This window comes from Falco peregrinus, chromosome W (assembly GCF_023634155.1).
Source record: "Falco peregrinus isolate bFalPer1 chromosome W, bFalPer1.pri, whole genome shotgun sequence".
Lineage (NCBI taxonomy): Eukaryota > Metazoa > Chordata > Aves > Falconiformes > Falconidae > Falco > Falco peregrinus.
This window is the reverse complement of record NC_073743.1, coordinates 18727335-18746913: the sequence shown is the minus strand read 5'-3', so window position 1 is coordinate 18746913 and position 19579 is coordinate 18727335. Positions and strand designations below refer to the sequence as shown.

At 46.8% G+C, this 19579-nt stretch overlaps 2 protein-coding genes across 3 annotated transcripts in view; one reads left to right on the top strand and one right to left on the bottom strand.

Annotated features, from left to right (window-relative positions):
• Positions 1-3564, top strand: part of LOXHD1 (lipoxygenase homology PLAT domains 1) — a 148076-nt gene extending 144512 nt beyond the window's left edge. The window contains 1 exon segment of the mRNA XM_055792714.1: positions 2852-3564. Coding sequence (XP_055648689.1) covers positions 2852-3332 — 481 coding nt within the window. The 3' untranslated portion in view covers positions 3333-3564.
• Positions 3565-7926: 4362 nt separating this feature from the next.
• ARK2C (arkadia (RNF111) C-terminal like ring finger ubiquitin ligase 2C) overlaps positions 7927-19579 on the bottom strand; it is a 51082-nt gene continuing 39429 nt past the window's right edge. The window contains exons 4-8 of one of the 2 annotated variants that reach the window (XM_055792613.1): positions 17220-17349; positions 16066-16170; positions 15439-15534; positions 13766-13872; positions 7927-12584 (exon numbers count right to left, since the gene is read on the bottom strand). In XM_055792613.1, the coding sequence (XP_055648588.1) occupies positions 12467-12584; positions 13766-13872; positions 15439-15534; positions 16066-16170; positions 17220-17349 (556 nt within the window). In that variant the 3' untranslated portion in view covers positions 7927-12466. The remainder of the gene's footprint in view (positions 12585-13765; positions 13873-15438; positions 15535-16065; positions 16171-17219; positions 17350-19579) is intronic. The other variant, XM_055792615.1, reaches the window with a different exon arrangement.

Below are 19579 nucleotides of genomic sequence, written 5' to 3'. Positions count from 1 at the left end.
GTGTGTTGGGTACAGAACATCCCCGCATGACTTGCCTGGGCAATTTCTGAGTTGTTAGAGAGGGCATTTTCCTGTGCAGATAAGTTTAGAAACGAGTTGGCCTGGGTGAATCTCCCAGCTATGACAAATTAATGTCTCAGCTTGTGGAAAATACTTTGACTGAAATTTAAGGGGTTTGTAGGATGCTCTGCACAGACTGGCCTTTAGGCAAGTCTTGTAAAAAGAACTCCCAGAAACAAGTTGAGTAACACAAAACCTGAACCTCCAGAGCAGCTTGGATGAGAGATCCTTCTGGTATGATCCAAAAAGAACACTGGAAAGGTTGCAGTCATGCAACTCAGCTACTCTGATTTAAATATGACTGAAATCTGCCATGGCTGAAAAAATGAACACGTCTGAAGAGCCCTGAACACTTTAGGTCCTACATGCTTTGGTCTGAAGTCCCGTCTTTGGAAGGGGTGACATTCATGACAGGGAGCAGATAGGGACTATGCAGGAACCAGAGAAGATCATCCATTTGCGGAAAAAACCTGCTCTTCAGAGAAAATATCTGCAATGTTAATTGTGAATTTTTCTTCTCCATTATATTTCCATTGCTGCTAAAGAATTTAAATATAAGGAGTTTGTTCCAGCTGAGACAACTGAGTGCTTAATAAGAAATCCTTGAAGTGGTTTGGGGTTTTTTTTAGAAGCTGAGAGTCTCTCCTAGCAAATTAATCAGCCAGTAGAAGAGCCACAATAATATTTGCTGAATGAAAACTCAGTCAATTACGTACCAAAACATGTTCTTTTCTCCTGGTGGGGAAAAACCTGGAACCCTTAAAGTCCAGCTGTGCAATCAAATCCATGCACTAAACTAATTGGGAGCAGGCTGAAACTGCTTGAACAGCATGTTTTGAAGGGGCCAAAGATCTTCTTGAAAAACCCCAGGTTTTTTTAAGTTTTAAATTAAAGAGGGCAGCCAAGAGATGCTGGTAAAGGCTGCAGCCTGTCATTGCACTGAAGCAGGGCTTCAGCTCTGCAGATGCAGCACTTCACAGCGGTGTTTGCTCTACAAACCATCAACTGGAGCAGTTTGCACTGTAAGAGCAAGCTCTTGCTTCAAGTATTCCCGATCCCAAGCATCCACCAAAATCCACCCAGTTAAGCCAAAGACCAAATTAACGGAGTTACGGGATTGCCACAGCAATAGTTTTGAATTATACTGGGATTTTTGCCTTTTAGTAGTAGAACTTAGTATGTGAAAGGGCTGTATTCAGAAGCTTTTACTTGCAAATCCCAGGGCTAGAAAGGTATTTTTTCTTCTCCCCCTACCCCCCCATTAAGATTGGCATGCTCCATTATAACTCTGGAACATGAGATATTACGTAGCCCAGGAGATAAAACTGCATCATCAGGCAACTCCTCCACCCCACTATCATGCGTTTTTTCTGACCCTGAGCCTAAAATTTTGCTCCCACCAGAATTTCTCATTTACAAAGCTTCTTTCCAGAGAAAGGAGTGCTTTACTTTAGCTGCAGAAAATGTCAAAAAAGTGTTGGAAGTGCTTAAGAAGTGCACTACTGCTGGTATCGCAGTAACCCTTCCTCCAGGTGTTTATTTTACACACACGCACTGCAATCCAGCTACGCTCCTTCCAGGAGGACCTGCTGCAGTTGGTTGAAGGCAGGGGAGGGAGGGAAAAAAAACAACTCATTTGGAAATTATCTGCATCATTGGAAATGAAATACATCATTAAAAGCGGAGCGCTCCAGCCTCTGGCCAGCTGCCAGGTACATGGTAATTTATGGATGTGCTATGTGGTCCCTGCACATCACCAGAGGCAGCACTGCAGAACCAAGGGCTTTCGGCATCTGGTACCTATAATTTCTGTGCTCGATTATTTTTTTTTTCTCTTTTTTTTGCCTGCTAAGGATAGGGTGGGTGATCTAGATGAGGAAAGACGGGGAAGGGGGTTTAAACCTCCTCCTCCTGCGACGAGCGAGGGAAAGCAAGCAGCCGACTCAATATGAGTGATAAAGCAAGCTTCGATTTATTATGGCGCAATTATGTCTTATATACAGTTCCAGTTAATTATGCCTACAAATCATCTGCTGATTGGCTAAGCTCTAAAGGGTTACACTTTCATACGTCCTCCTACTTGCGGTTTCTGTGGATAGCTAGCTACATATATTTTTTTTTTCCTCTCTTGTCTACACGAATTCCTCAAAGTTATTTACAACATTAGGCACAAGGTCAGCATGACCTTATCTCTCTTCCCTTTTTAGCAATCCTGGTAATTTTCCATTTTTAGCAAGCCTGGTAATTTCCCACTGCGGCCTAGCTTGGTTCACTCCAGACTTATGTCAAAAGCTGTATCACACAGTCCTTCTATGGAACCGTGGCCGTTCTCTTTCATCCATTCTGCAACATCCTCCCATCTTTCCCATGCCATTTTTCCTAGTTCCTAGCACAACTTTAACCATACCGTCAGTGAGGGCAATTGCTGATCTCCCTGCTCTCAGAGCAGTTACACTCGCAGCACTGGGCTGTCTGATCGTCCTTCCTTGGTGGGGCTGTAAATGGACTTGTCATTGTATAGGCAAAAGAGGTGACAAGCGCCCCACACCAACACTCCTACCTGCAGAGTGTCTGTGGCTGTCTAGAGAAATGTTGGGTTTTCCAGTTGTGGTTGCAATGTTCAATCATCGCGGCTGTCTTTCTAGAGAGAAGCTCTAGTGTTAGCACATCTATGGAAAAGTGCTGAAACAGCATTAATGTTGGGCAATTTAGAAGCATGCCTGGTGCATAACAATTATGCAGGAAAGTGACCATCCATACCACTAACATTCTGCTAATTTTCCTTCCCCAGATACTTTTTCAGGTGCAATGTGAAAATCCCTCTGCATTACAAGAGACGGGACTACAAAGTCTTTGAGTGTGCCAAGGTCATTGAGAGCTTTGCCAGCAAAGCCCGGAGCTTGGTACCAGTCAAATATGAGACCATCATAGTCACAGGCTTTGAAAAGGGTGCAGGGACTGATGCCAAAGTGTCCATCACCATCTTCAGGGTGAATGGGGACTCAGGAAAGCGAGTGCTGAAGCATAAATTCAGGAACCTCTTTGAGCAGAGAAAAACCAGCAGGTTTTACCTGGAAACGCTGGACAGGGGGGAACTAAAAAAAGTCCAGATCGAGCATGACAACAGCGGTCTGGGGCCAGGCTGGCTGGTGGAGCGAGTGGAGATCACCAACACGGCAACTGGCGTGACGACCATATTTCCCTGCGGGAAGTGGCTGGATGAAAACCGGGGTGATGGGTTAATCTGGAGGGAGCTTTTTCCTAGGTACTGAGGAAGGCAGGGCTGCAGGAGGGTTTTGATCCAGTCTGCATGAGCATTTTTCTCATTATACTGTTTTATATTGCATTTTGCTTTTTAAAATGCTGCCTTTATATTGAAAGATTTTTAGTAACAAGATGTGTTTCCTGGGTTAAGGTTTTGTAAAAGTAATACTGCAATTTTTTAGAGCGCATATAAAATTGTGAATGAAATAAATACATTTCTCACTTCTTTATGATTAAAAGCCACAACACGCAGAGCCATAAACTAACCTTTACCAGCTCAGATGCCACCTTCTGCTTTCAGTGCTTTGCCCTGCCAGGGCTGGGAAAGCCCACTGGCCTCCACAACTGATGAGCTCCCCTTTTAGATGAGTCAAAAGGATAAGAGAATTGAGCCAATATATTTAAGAAAATTGAGCTTGGAGAGCCCAGGTTTTCCCACTTTTGGCAAGAGTGCATATCCACACACACACATGCATACCTCCAGAAGACACTGCATTGAAAGCAGGTGGGGAAGGACCCGGTACTTACCCAGTCAGGTCTCAGGGGGTGGAATCTGGGTGGTGTTTTCCATCCATGGGCTTTCCCAGCTCTTGGGCTGAATTTGTCCAAGTCTGCCCAGAGCTGAGTTCTACAGTTACAGCAGCTGGAACAAAAGACCTACCAGATAATCAATTCCACTGCAAGGAAGCTGTGCTAACTATATTCAAAGCTGTCTCAGGATAATCTTACCCTATAAGGCCTAAATACCAACTCTGTTTCAGAGGAGCTGTCATTAATTTTATTTTTTTTCTTTTAATAAGGATAGCTGTTTCGAGTTTTTCTGTGGTGGAGAAGGGATTTCCCAGCTGCAATTTGGGCCAGTGCTCCTGTAGACGAGCTCTTCCCAGCTACTCACAGGTCTACCAGTACCAACAAGAAAAGCTGTTTATAAATCATTACTTCGGGAGCCCCCCAAGGAGCAAAGCAGCAGGACACATCCTCCAGAGAAGAAAGGAGGGGTGTCTGAGTAGCCACAAGAAGAGCTCATTCACCCTCCCAGCAGCTGGTTTCAAACAAGCAGTTGGTGGAAATGGGGATCAAATGGGTCAAGAGTAGGTTAAATCCACTGAGCCCACTCACCCCATCAGTCCCTTCGGGTTGGGGATGATGCTTCTCCTGGGACATGACCTGGATGTGCCTGGCCACAGGGCAGGCTGTCCCACTGCTGAATCCCTGCCTGGCCACGGGCAGAGAAGGCCCCAGCAAAGGCTAGTGATGCTGAGGCAGGAGTTAGGGGCATCAGTTGCACCTGGATATTTGAAAGCTGCTGTATCCCACCCAAGCTCTGCCAGGGAAGCACTGCATCTTAATTTTCTGCAGCAGGCATCGCCAAAGAGACTTGAGCTTATTCAAGGCTGGCTGTGCCAGCTCACAAATAATAGCTCAGACTAATTAATTTTAGAAACCTTTATGGTAACTGATGGGTTTGGGGCAGAGCAAGTTGCTTAAATGAGCTCAGTAATCAACCTCATCAGTGATCAACTACTCACCGATGGGAATAATAATAGCAGCCTTTACTGGCTGTATTCTCCCTCCTCCCTGCAGACTGGTGCTGCCAAGCTCTAAGCAAGGACAGAGCCCACAGGAGGAGCAGAACAGACCTCAGGAGGGCTGAAGGTAGGTGCTGGGGTCAGCAGGCATGTTGCAACCCTGGGACCCTGCTGGGATGGGGCTCAGGCTCCCTGGACAGCCAGGGGGTCCCACGAGCAGAGTCTGGAGCGTTTGCTTTTGCTGCGCTTGTGCAGTGTTGTTGCAAAGCAGCAGTTCCCCAGTGGGTGTTTTGAAACAAAAAAAGGGTCAGGGCCTTTCATCTGCCTGCTTTCCCTCCCACCCGTCAACCAGGGCTATGAAAAAAATCCTCCCTGTCAATAGATTTGTCCCATGTTTAGACAAACATGCTGCAGTAAAATAGGAGGGTTTTCCCACTAAAATGCTGTAGTCCCAGCGTTTCCAGTTGGCTTCAGTCAGCACCCACTTGGTGGGGCAATGCCAGCTGCATCACAGCAGTTTAACCCCTGCCAGCCCCTGAGAAAATTCACTGAGATGCACATGGGACCTGCGCTGCTCTGCAGCAGCTCCTGATCCATGCACCCTCCCTGCATGGGGCAAGGAAGGAGAGAAGAGAAAGCCTTATCCTGAACATGAGATGTGCTTACATCTGGGAGTAACCACATGTAGCAAGTAGCTCCGGCCATGGATTGAGGTCCTGTTGAAACAGGAATGAACATCTTCAGGGTCACCAAATCATTTCGTAGGTGAGAGGTGGGATTGCAGATGCCTGGGTTAACAGCAAAACCACCTGCCATCCCTGGGCAGGCATGTTCAACACGAAAGCTCTGCTGACCTCCAGGCAATGATGCCCTAAAAAGAGCAGAAGGGGAGTTTGCTGATACAGGGTCAGCAACCTCACTGCCTCCCAGGAAGGCAACCTTGGCAAAGCATGAAAAAACTCTGCTTTTTTCTTTTGAAGACTTCAAAAATGCCCCTTGTTTGTGCAAAACCCAACTCCACTCTGGCTCTGGGGAGTCATTCTGTTGCTACAACTAATGCTACAAAAGTATTAAGGCAAGAGCGGAGTTTTTCCAAGGGCTGGATTTGCATTAAGCTGTTAAAACCAACACGTTCCTGGCCAAGTGGAGAACTGGGGAGGAGAAAATCCAGAGCTGTCCTAGCACTGTGCCTTTGGCAGGGCTCAGGGAACCTCTGCCTGCTGGAGCACAGTACCCAAAGCTGTATGTTGGGCAGATGCACAGATCCTGCTCCCACCACCACCCTCTACTTTTTTTTTAAATCTATTTCTTAATTGGTGGGGTTCTAATGCACATGCCTTCATCCAAAAATCATTAATGTAGCTGAAAATCAACAGCGAAGGACAAGGATGGTGGCAGGAGTCTGCAAAACCAGGCTATCGCATCGTCTCTGTGGTCCCCATTGGTTTGGAAGCCCCATGAAGTGCTGAGTTTACAAAAGCACTTGGGTGCTGCAGGCAAAAACAAGTATAACCAAGGAGTCCTTTGCTTTGGATACTAAGAGGGGCTGGTTGTCTCTTGCTGCAGGATGCAGAGAATTATTTGAAAATCTCTATGAAATTGTTGTGAAACATTTCTGGTAGCATCATATACCTACATCAACCTTACATGCATGAAGTTAGAATAACTGAAGGCTGTGAAGTATACATCTTATAATCTCCCCTGTCCCATCGTTGTGTGTAGAAGTCCGTTTTGAAATAGAAAAAAGCTCAATTTAAAACAAATAATAATAAAAAAAGATATTTACTGATAGAGTTGTACAGCTCTGAGCTGCAACCTGTGAGCCAGCTGAGGATTTAGATACTGCAAAACACAAATAAGGGCTAAGCTTCCCGACCCCAGGCAGCTGCTCGTAACAAAGCCATTGCATCCTGGCCTGTGCTGCTATACCTTAATGGGCACAACCCAGAGCCCTCCCCAGCACAGCCACCAGTTACTGCTCGCCGTACTCAGCAGGGCTGCTATCACTTCACGGCGGCATTTGCTGCGGTGGCTTTGAAGCAAAGCTGATTGCCATCTCAAGCAACTCTCTCAGCGCCATTACCCTTCCGAAGGACATCAGCAAGATCTCAGCAAGTAACTGAGATTTCCTCTTGGCTGGACCAGTGGGGTCATTTTTAACCTGTTTTCTGAATTTGTAAAAGCTTCCTATAATGGGAGCTTCGTATCACCTCAGTACGGTGCATCCCTTATGCAGGCTTTGCTGGATGCTGGAGGAGCTGGCAATTCCCTTCAGCTACGGGAACCAAATCTCTACGATCAGCAGCTGCCTGTCTCCAAGGTTTATTTAGTCTAATCACATAGTCAAAGCTGGGGACTGGTCTCAGCCATTCTCCATGAAATGCATAAGGAGGAACAGCCGAATCGAGAGTGGGTAGGAGCAGACACTGGCACTGTTCATTGTGGGGAAAAAATAAAAGCACAAGAGGATCTATGAAACGAGCTGCGCAGGATGCAAAGTTGGGTGTACAGCCCATTGGATTCTCCAGCAGGTAACAGAAAGATTGAAAATACCCTCAAATTTGTATTAGTGTGGAGGATTATTATTTTTTTGGCTTCCAATAAGTTTCTCTTTCATGAGTTATTAAACAGGAGACCCCCAGGGAGGGAGATGCTTCTCTACCAGGAGGATGGAGGACCTGTCAATATCTCTGCAGGACTTGCTATAGATATCCTACAGGCTCCGTGGGATGTGTTTAGAGGAGAAATCCCTCTTTAATAGGCAATTTCCAACCTGGTTCCAGAAAGTGATTTTGGTACCTAACCACAAAACTAGTGCCACAGGACATCACACACCGTGATGTGCCCGGTGTGGAGAGCCTCACCTCGCCTCTGCCACGGAGCTCAAGCACCAACAGCCTCTGCAAACCAGCTGGGCAGAGTATTTTCTACCCCAGCAGCATCTCTTTTGCACCTCAAAGCCCAAAGTCATAAATAGTGAAAGAAGAATTTACTCTGACCCAAAGAAACAAGAAACAAGTGGTAAATAAGGACCAAGCTATCTCCCTGCCAGGTGACTTCTGCATGGCACAGGTTTATAGTTAGCAATGCAGTTTGGTTTATTAGTTATAAATAAAGTACAAAAAAATCCACCAAAAGTGAATCTAAGCATTTACACAATTTCTAATGTCTTTTCATTTCTTCAATGCACTATTGCTTTAATATTAATAATAAATATTTCTCTAGCTTTATTCTATAAAATAGTCTATGTAGCAAAATGTTGCACAGCACAACAGAACAGCAGTAGGAGTACAAAAATGTGGGTGATCCTTTCACCAGCCTGGGTCATTAAAGGAGAGGATTTTTGTTCGCTCACTCCTTGTTTTATTTATCCCTTTTACAGTGTCTTTGCGGGCAGGGAACAACCAACCCCCTGTCCCTGCACAGCTCCAGGCTACAGGGGAGGAGTGTCACGGAGCAGCAAGGAAAAGCACAGACAGGTTTTAAACCCAGGGTAAGGCAAAGTCAACAAAGCAGAGCAGCACCCTGAAGGGACAGAGAGAAAAAAATTAAGGTACAGTCATTTTGTGCCTTTCTAACCCAAAAGAGAATTGCACCCAAAGCCTTTTGGGTGGGGATGGCTACTGGCTGAGCACAGGAGTTGAACCCCATTTCTGTCCATACATGGCTGAGCATCTGCGCTGACCAAGAGCAGTTATGGCTTAAAGCTTTAAATATTATCAAAGGTGCTCTAACCCTCTTGTGAGGCTCGAGCGCTTGATATTCAGGAGCCTTTCAGGAAAGGGCAGTGCATCGCAAGAGCGGTGTGGCCATGGCTGTGGATGGCATGCTTGGCCACTACTGCAGGAGCAGGACGTCAGCTTGGGACTGACCTCCTCCTCGGCATCAGGAAGGCTTTGGTGCAGGTCCCAGCTCTACAGTAGATTAAAAAGCTCCAAGTTGAGGTTTTCCCCTTAACAAGGGGGATTAAACCAACTGATCAAGAAGATCAGCGTTGAGGGCTTCTGCTCCATGCATGTTTCACAGCTGGGTTGTAGCAAATGCTCATGGCAGGCATTACAAAGGGATGCCAGATCGCTCCTGTGTCTATCCCAGCCCCTTGCTCAGCTAGACCAGGGGTCAACCCTTAAAAATTGCAATGAATCCCTCAGTTTTCTTGCCTCCAAGTTCAGACTCATTTACCTCCTTCATCCTCCCCGCAGTGCCCAGTGGGGTGCATGCACAGAGGGTGAAAAGAGCCAGACCAAGCACCAACAGGAACCAAAAACTGAATAGAGCCACCACTCCTGGGCTTCCTTCCTTGGTTTCTGAACCAGCTTGCAGAGTCCTGCACTAAATGCATGCATTGTCCCAAGCACAGCCTTGTAGTGGGGGCCTGCCAGGTGTTACTGCAGGGTAATGCATGCAGCAAGAGCAATAGCATCACCAGCAGCATCAGGGACAGGGCGGTAGCAAGAATCGACCAAAACATTTTGGTTTTGCAGAGCGCCATTAATCACCTTCAATGCGTAAGGACACAAGTCAAAGGATCACCAGAGTTTGATTATGAGTGCAAATAATATTCATATATATGTGCTAAACACAGTCACTATATTGCAGTTTTCCACTATGTCACAGCATACAGAATCAAAGGTTTGCATTTTTATGGAATGTATCCAAGGTAACAGCACCACAGTAATACAGTTTATAATCACAGCCCCTGATTTTTTTCTCTTTTTTTTTTTTTACAAGATAAGCATTACCCCCCACATCCCATGTTTAATTTATTTTTTTAAAGTACCGATGCATGCAAAGCATTCCATTCCCAGAAACAATGCAAAAAATGAGGTAATAGGAGTAATAAAAAAATTCGTATTAATTTCTAAATAAATAAATTATAATTAAAAATGCAAAAAACAACTATAAAAATAATTAAATAAGAAGCCACAATATCTACAAGTTAGTCATAAATTATGATTGTTAAATATAAGGCATTTAAACTCACAAAACCCTGTAAACTATCAATATTTTGTTCCTAGAGATTTTTTGTTGTTTGTTTCGATTTGTTTTTAAACTCATCCTATTATCGCAACCTACTCATACAAATTACTTAAACACAAAGGAACCTGACACACCGATGCATCTCCAGACACTGTAAATTCACACGCACCTTGGGATCAGTCACTCATATGAGACCATGGGAGTTTGGTACTTTTTCTCACCAAAGGTTTTTTTTTTGTTGTTTGTTTAAAAACTGTGCTTGTTCATTAGACAAATAGTAATACTTTCACATAGGCTTTAAGAAAACACGTGGTTCGGAAGCAGTCCTCTTTCACTCCCTGCCCAGCCAGGGTCCCAGTCGCCCTGTTCCTCTCCCTGCTTCACACCCAGCTCACGCCTGGACAGACCAGACAGGCTTACAGTGTATTTTACCAGCAAAACCTTGCTTTGCTTGTCCATATGATTAGTAATATTAGTATTTTTAATGCTGCTTCAATCTGCTACTGCTGGAGCAAGCCCCATAGGTATCGATGGAGCACTCCTTGACCCATGGACATCAGGGCTGGGACCACCACATCCCCCAGGAAGCCATCGCTTGCGCTAGGTGGCAAATATATCATAGAACCACAGAACGGTTTGGGTTGGAAGGGACCTTCAAAGGCCATCTAGTCCAACCCCCTGCCAAGGTCAAGGGGATTTTCAACTGGATCAGGTTGCTCAGAGCCCCATCCAGCCTGACCTTGAATGTTGCCAGGGATGGGGCATCGGGCACCTCTCTGGGAAACTTGTACCAGTGTCTCACCATCCTCATCATAAACCATTTCTTTCTTACATCTTCCTCACATACCACCATGTGTCCCCCTCCACTCGCTCCTACCTACATGGACACAGCAAGAGAGGAGCTCCTGTACTCTCCTCCCCATGGGGCTCCCCTCTTTCTCTGCCCTTTCCAGTTGGGAAAAAAAAATAATCTCTGGGGTGCCTCTGGGACTTGCGATTACCACTCGCAGGAATCCTGCAGTCTCTCAGATGGTAATTTATGATTGTTTCTACTTGGAGAGCATCACTTGGCTCCAGCAAAACAGATACTCAGGGGAGCCAGAAATCATTCCCTCCACATCAGCATTTTCAATATATAATGTTCCTAATTCCCCTTGCTCCTCTGCATTTCTCTTCTGCTCCCCTAGCATGCAAAAAAAAAAAAAAATATTTTAAAAAAAAGGTTTTTGGTTGTGAATGTCAGTTCTCCAGAGGGCTTTGAGCTCAGTCCCTGCAGTTGATGTTCTGAGGTCTTTATTTCAAGGAGAGCTTGGATTGCAACAGCTCGCTCCTTCAGGGACTACCTCCTAATTCTTTTCTGAGCATTAACGCAATTAAGTTTCATTTTAACAGCCACTGAATTCTCCATGTGGATACAGCTTGAAACGTGTATACAAACACATGTGGGTGCAGGTGCACATGCTTTGGGACAGGGTCACAACCCAACCCCTCCCAAAAGCAGAGAAAACCCCTTCCAACCTGCCTTCCCCTCCCACACTGAAGTGCTCATGGCCTCAGCAGTGCCTTGTGAGCATTGAGTTTTCCCCCGTCCTGTTATCAGAGATGCTTTTGCATGGGAGAGGAGTCAGCAGTGTATATCGCTCAGCACCTCTCTGATGTTATTATACTGCAAAGCACAGCTATAGGTGCCGACTCTAGTAACCATCATTTTAGACCATGGCTGGCAGCAGCTGCTGAAGCCAACCAGCCTCACAGCTCACATGAGAAAGCATCATGGGCAATGGCAATCATGAATACAGCCCTTCCTTGGATTTTGATATGCCAAGCTACTTCATTAAGATACGGAAAGCAAAGAAATAGCATCTACTCCAATATTGTGCCCCTACAGAAAGTGTCCAGCACCAGCAGATAAGCAGGAATGAAGCTTCTCCCTATTGCTTCATTCATTTCATTCCCAATTTTTATTATTTTTTTAAGCTTCTCTAAATTTGCAACACACTGTAAACGCAAGGAAAGGAAGCACACACAGCTGAGGCAAAGAGCGCAACCCTTCTGACTGTAAACAGGATTTTGCTTTTTCGCCTCTTCCCCCCTCAAGGGTGGGAAAGGTTGACCTCTTTCTTCCCCCTCTGCAATCTATTAATCAGACACCAAAATAAGGAATCTATGAAAAAATATTTGGTGAAAATTAGGTAACAGCAACATGTCCACCACAAGATGAGTAGGGCATCAAACACAACATTTCTTAAGCTAACATGCTCCAGCTGCCATCCATAGGAATAGCTAAAGGACCCCTAACATGTTTCTATGTATTCGAGAGGTATATATACAATCCTCATGAAATGCAGGATTGACAGGCCAGACTACCACAAGTAGTTCCTTCATGTTCAACACTAAATCTTCTGCAGCACGGGGTCTCTGAGCTCCGGGAATGCCAGCTCCCTTTCATTGGGCCCGTATCCTGCGTTATGTGCAATATCTCCTACCGCTAGATATTGTACTGCCACCTCCTCCTCACTAACGTGCCTGCAGACTTTTCCTCTCAATCAAATGGCTCAGAAGGCAAAAATTTTGCTGCAAGGGTTTATGGCCATATGACCTGGTAAGGAAAATGGTGTGTCCAGCCAGTCCTTTCAGCTGTCTGAGCCGAGCTGTGTTTCAATGTCCACCCTGCAGATCGGGCACTTCTTGCTGGTGGCCAGCCACTGGTCCACACACACTTGGTGGAAGAGATGCATACAGGGCAACCGCCTGCAGAGAGAGAAGTACCACCCCGTTAGGATGGAAGAGGTCCAGGAGACCAGGAAGAGCCAGAAAGCAGCAGCCAGGGCTGCTTCAGACATGAGGAACCACTGATGCAGTGACACCAGTGCTGCCGAGGTCCTACAGCCTTTCCCAGCTACACCAGCTCACACAGAGTAGTAGGTCAGAGATGGTGTCTTTCTTGGCTCAAAGCCTTTTAGAAAACCCCCACACCCTCCTGAATTGTGTTGTTCCAGATATTAACTACCCTGGCTGCCTCTTTTTAATCTTTCAGGAGTATCAGGTTATACTTCAGAGCCTCTTGATTCTTTGTCATTGTGGCTCATTAGCAGTCAGGTGGGTCCCTGCTGCTCCCATGTGGGTGTCTGGTGTGCCCCAGGGAATGTGGATACTTTTCACCTACATCACCTTTGTCATCTCTTCGCTCACCCTCATGAGTCGGAGGGACCGTGAACCACAAGGATCCACAGCATGAAGATCAGAGTGTTTCTTGATGGTTTAAAGCAATGAAATGGCAAGGAGCAGGACCGGGTAGTGCAGCTGCACTGCCCACCTGCAGCTCCTTCAGCCATGGTAGGTCAGCCCCTTGGAACTGCTTGTCCTCATCCCCTGTCACAAGCAGAGATTTGACCCAGCCAAGAGCCTGGGGACATCTGTGAGGGATAACTGGGGCTTAGTTGTTGGCTCAGGATGGTTCTTGGTGACCGTGCAGGCAGAGTAATCTCACTTACTCTACAATAAAGAAGCTCTGTCCTGGCCACAAGCCAAACCCCCCTAGACTTCACACCCACACTCCCTTTTATCATATTTTGGTCATCTGTCAAGCTCAAATGTTGACATCCCTGAGCTCCAGATGGCTGTCTGAGACCTGGGATCCATCCTTCTCTGACACTTGCCACCTGGCCCATTGGCACAGCCTTGAAGCAGGCGATCCAAGCCCAGGAGATACTATAAAAACTTGGCCCTCCTGCTGCTGCAGAACTCTTCATACCTACAGCCCACACCAATGTCCATCTAAATAGCATTTGGTGTCCCAGACCCTGAAAAAGCCCAAATGAGTTTGTCAGGACAAGAACAGGGACAACCGCACCGGCTCATGGCAGTTTTAATCCCAATAAACACAATTCAGATGGCATCAAGAGGCAAAGGAGCAGATGGGAGCATCTTACCTGACATCTTCTCCATCTTCAAGCATGGACAGACAGATTGTGCATTTCTCGTCGGTGTCTGACTCCTCTCCATCCTCTCGCTCAGCTTTGCCCTCCTGCGGTCTTCTCTACAGCAAGGTTAAAGACATGATTTGGTTAGGACTTGACCTTTCTAATGCTCTTCCAAGCCTGGGTAGTTGCAGGAAGGCAAATAACAAGAGCTTCATCTATCGGTCAGATCCTCCAGCTTGGGAAAGCCAGCCCAGCCAAAACAGCCAGTGAGGGGAGGATGCCACCAACATGCTGCTGGTCGGCACATCTCCTGGGGCCAGTGGCAGTGTGGCTGGTGGTAGTGTCCCAAGGAGCAGCCAGTCCTCTGCTGCCCTAACACAGCCCCTCACCACCTCCTCCATACTCCTTGCAGTGGGGATGGCCCCATGGTCTCCTTTGCTGGAGGCTTCTCCTGGAGACCCTAAATCATGTGGGGTCACCACTGCCAGGAAGGGCAACCACTGTGCCCCATTCCAGCTTGACCACCAGCCCAGCCCCACACTGCGCCATGGGGCAATGCTTAGACTGTCAGCTCTTCCCTTTTCTCTTCCTCCCACACATCCATTGTGGATAACTGGCTAGCTGAAAAGGGTCACATAGACATAGTCCAGCTGGCTGGACAAAAATGCACATCGCTCTCAGCTTATCTGAAGTAAAGCAAAATACACTGTCTTTGGCTGTTCTTGTTACACAGTAACAGGAAGATTTTGGTGGGAAAAGAATGTTGCAGGTGGGAACAGATAACTACAGAAGAGAAACTAGGGGCGGGCTTGGTATTTAGGCAACTAACCAATAATGAGCTTAACTTTTGTAATATGTATGAGCTAATTATAAGAAGGCATAAAAGGTGACTGTAAGAGACAATAAACGAAGTCTGCTGATCACTCATATTGAGTGACTGTGTCTTCCCTCCGTCGCAACAATCCATTCCTATTAATGTCATTTTTCTGGATCCACTGGAGATGCGGTCAGAGATTAGCGCAGCAGGAGTTGACTCACTTCCAACCTGGGCAATGAAACATCCCTACTTGTCACTGCCCAGCCGGGAATGACCAGCATGTGAAATCACTGCCCAGACAAGCATTTTTCCCATTTTCTAATTAGCACAACCCAAAATGCGGCACCCATTTCCTTACGGGCAGGGGATCAGCTCCAACAGAGGAGACACCTCTTGCAGAACGAGGGGAGGACAACCTCCCCAACGCCATGGAGCCAGCACTCTCATGGCAGGGCGCGTGGGCAGCACCACTTGCATGCAGAACGGGGTGGGTTTGCATGCAAGAAGCCCCCTTGGCATGTGCGCTTTCTTACCAGGTGCGGACAGGGGGGAAATTGCACCCGCTGGGTGGGAGAAGGTTGAGACCCTTTTGAAAATTTGGCCCACAGCTTCCTATCCTAGAAGTGAGAAACAGCCAGCTGAGCTACACCACCGCTTCAGCCCAGGATCCCCACAAGATATTAAAGCACCAATTCTGGATTTTACATTCCTCCCCCATTTTGGGGAATATTTTGATTGATGGCAGCAGTTTGCCAACCCTGAGGATTGCGACCCACCAAAGTCCTTCCTTCTGTCTGCTCCATGCCCACAGCCCTTGGCCAGCTGAGAGGGGCTGGCAGCCATGCCGCGGTTTTGGAGCACTCACCTTCTTGTACTTGTGGGGGAAGGTAAACCTCTCGATGGTGTTCTGGACGGTGCCCCGGCTCACACTGCCCAGCCTATCCTCCAGCTGCAGCAGCTCCTGCAGCACAGGAGCAGCAGCAAACACCATCAGCATTGCTCCCAGGGCATGAGGTCCCACCACCCCACCCTACCTGCTGGTGACCAAGGCTCCCTCCTGCCCTTTCCGCAGTGGAAATGGCCATCAAACCCAAATCAGTCATGCTTTCCTTTCATGATGGATCTGAGCCTTAGCACTTGGGTTAATAATTAAGGGCTCAGGCAAAGAGCTGGGTATCCAATATTTCAGAAATTAGGATGGAATTTGAGCTCCATTTCACAGGCTGGGAAACAAAACCCTGTAGAACTGGAGCAGTTTGTTCACAGACATGAAGGGAGACAGAGTCAATCCAAGCCAGACCCAGGCACCTTGGAATAAACCAACTTCTACCAAACCCACTCAACCCCTTTGCCTCCCAGTTATTACTAAAATTGCTGCAAGACTCAATGCAACTGCCATGCCACAAAACAGAGTTACAAGGTTATACCAGAACTCGCTTAGATTCCCAGCATTTAAAAATTTAATAATAATTCCAGTCCCCGAGATACATACTTCATAGCTCTCCCGCACAGCAGACGTGTGCCTGCTTGGGTTCAGTCCATGAAGAGCAAGTAACTGAAGCTGAGGGTAAGGGTAATTTCTGATTTCGTGAACAACCTGCAAGAAGTGAGGGAGAAAAAATAAAGCCACCCATACCTGCACATAGAAATCCATTGTGTACCCTGATTTAAATCTAGTGCTTTAAAAATTCAAAATTAAAGAGCAGACTGACACCTTCCCCCATGGAAGCCTTTTAATAACCAAAAAATGAAGTTTTATTAAATAGATCTCCTATAAATGATAACTGAGAAATGCATTTCTTCTGAATAAACTATCTGCTGTAATAATTCCTGTTGCATCTATAAAATTGTGGTTCCAAACTCTCAACATGGATTAGCTTAAAAAGATATTTTATTTTATTTTATTTTATTTTATTTTATTTTATTTTATTTTATTTTGTTTTGTTTTGTTTTGTTTGAAATGGGTGGATTTATCTTCATCCAAGCTTTGATTTTCTTAAGCCTCACTGCAGTACATGGGTGTCAGGGTCTGACTATGGGCACAAGGGAAAAACACCCTCGTGGGATTTCTGAGGATGCTTTAAGGTTTAGGAGTCCTGGGCATGGCTCAGCTCCAAATACAGCACCCTGCTAGGAGAAGGGCCAGCAAATGACCCCAGTCAGACCATCTTTCTGTCAGACCCCATCTCCAGCTGTGCAAGAGGTTATGCAAAACCTTTATGGATGGTGTCAAGGCTGATGCGATGAGGTATGGTCCTCGAGGCTGAGCCCAGGGAAGGGAGTCACCTACTGCCAATCCTTCTGCATACAAAAAGTCCTGGGGAGCCCACAGTTTGTTCCAGTATTATATTATCAGTAATAACTGCTGAGTCTCTCCCACCCTGCCCAGGTTTTGCAGACCAGCTTGTGAGCATAGTGCTGCACACCATGGACCGAATCTTTCCAGAGCAGCTGAGCTTTTCTTTCCTTTCCCTAATCCAGAGTGCAGTGATGCAATATTATCCTTTCAGACACTCCCTCCCACAGCCGGAGATAAGTGTGATTCACAGAAGACAGGTGATAGAAAGATAGCAGCCTTTCCTTTATTTTGACTGCCTTCTGGCAGACAATGCATAAAACATTTCTCGGTAAAAGCGTTTCACTTACTATCTGTGTCGAGGATGTGCTTCTGGGGAAATGGTGCATCCGAGGTGTAGCTAAGTAATGCTGATAGGGCTGAGGGACCGGCTGGACCTGGAACTGGGTGTGAGTCAGTCCTGCATCGACGCTGAGGTCCCTGCAGGCACGAGGATGAAGACATGGCTTTGGTTGCACGGTTCTATTGTATGGCGTACAGCAAGTCAGATCACGCTCACGCAGCAACCTCCACTGGTGGGCTCTGGGCTGCGGTGGGTTCCTCAACCTAGGGTGATGCTACTGCTCGGAAGGGAGTTTCCTCCAATGTGGGCCAGCACAAAGGAGTGTGGTGTTCTTTTTATGCCAGTTAGCATTTGTGTTAGCTGGGGTCAAGAGCTGCATGGGCACAGCCTGCTGATTTCAGAACAAGAGTGTTTTGGTGGCTCCAATCGATACCCAGGCTCAGTAACTCAGCCCAGCCAGACCAGGTCCTGTCTGTGCTGCCATCACTGCAGACAATTACATTTTGCCTTGAATATTTTGCAGGAATACAGCACAGGGGGCACACAGATGAACCATCCTGCGTAGTTGTTAGGAAGCAGCTAGGCACCATCTGGGGGCTTTTTGACATGCCTGTACTCCTTGGAGGTCCCCCAGACCAGGTCATGGTAGGACTTGGGGAGACAAGGGAGACCACACCTCACCTGAACCCAGCCTCAGGGAGCTCCAGAGCTGCTCTTCATGCAGAAAATATAAAGGTTTGAAGAGATTTCTGGATGGGACTGCTGTAGAAAAGGGTGTCACACAACCAACAGGCCAACACCAATGAAGCAGGACACCCCCGAAGGTCCCGCTTGCCTGCATGCGGCCTGGCCTGGGCCAGCAGAGCTGGGGCTCTTCTTGGTGAATTTAGACACTTTTGTCCACGAAAATAACTCAGCTCAATCCCAGGACTTGGCATGACCAGGATCCTGGCAAATGCCACAGCTGTGCCCAGCGCAGCACGCAGACAAACTGCAGCCCCATCCCCACGCCGTGTGGAGGGATGGGAGGAGACCTAACGCTGCATCTCCATCTATAATCCAATTGGCTCATCCCTGTCTCTCCAGCCAAAGAATCTCTCAGCAAACAAGTGCTTTGAATGTCATTCACTTTATCATAATTACTAAAGCCAGTGCTCTAATAACCATTGTCTTCACATTTGCCAAAGCAAAGCTAATTAGAACACAGGGGTGGCTTCCTATTCCAGCCTCCAACTTCTCTTCCCCTAAGCAGAGAACAGTGGCAGCAACCACCACAGCTTGTTAGGAGCAACCCAGACGTGTCCTCCAGCAGCTGTAAAATTACTTTCACTCAACAGCAGATAACAGATGTGAGGGAACAGTAAATGTAGAAACCCTTTACCCAGAACAGCCTGGGTACCAGACAGCAGCTCCAGTGCTCTTGTACCCCCTAAGACACACCACACCAAGTTGAAGCAAAGAGGGGACTGTCTTTGCTGACCCCGTGCTAGCCATGTGCTAGACAGACAAAACCTGGCAGAGGATAAACCACAGCAGGCGACTGGCAGGAACACAACCAGGGTAAGAATCTGCAGGGCTGGGCATTTTCCATCCCCTGTGTCACAATTTTGGATATTTATCCAGTTGCTGAAGACTGTTCCCAGGTGGATGGAAGGCTCAACTGAAAATCAGGAGGCTTTGGGTCCATTCCCAGGCCTGATGCATGACCCTGACCGCTTCCTCTCTGCCTTCCCATGTTCCCTGTCTGCAAAATAGACATGATAATCCACAGAGTGCTTTGAAATCAAGGACTGAAGAGATCTCTTAAAGATGAATGGCCATTATTAACTCGCACAAGTAATTGCGATAACAGCAGTGCTGAACTGTTTGCATACAGGTGCATTTAGAGGCTTAAAATTGGATGTCGAGGCTCCTGAAGCGATGCTGTGTGTCTGCAGAATGGTGCAAAGCAGAATACTGCATAGAACGGTGTTTTCCCAGGGTGTGGGGGTGAATAAGCAGAGCACATTAGCTGAAGCAAACCAAAACCAACCATCACCTTCTAGCCTGTGCTACATGGACAACTTGGTGCTTAGATGTGAGGTTCAAGAGTTGTGATTGCTTATGGCACATGGGTCGCCAACAGCCAAAAAGTGAAGGATAAGGCTCCAGATAACAGGTTGGATGGTCTTCACTAAATGCATACGCAAAAGATGATTTAAGGAACCAAATGGGAATTTGTTTATTCTTCACCAGAAGATTTTAATTGAGGCTGATCTGTCTGAGATGACTGATCACCTTCAGATCTTCCTTCCATCCCCGTTTCCCGCAATGGTGCCTACCACCCACCGCCTCCGAGCGAGCGTCACTGCTGCTCATGTGGTGGTA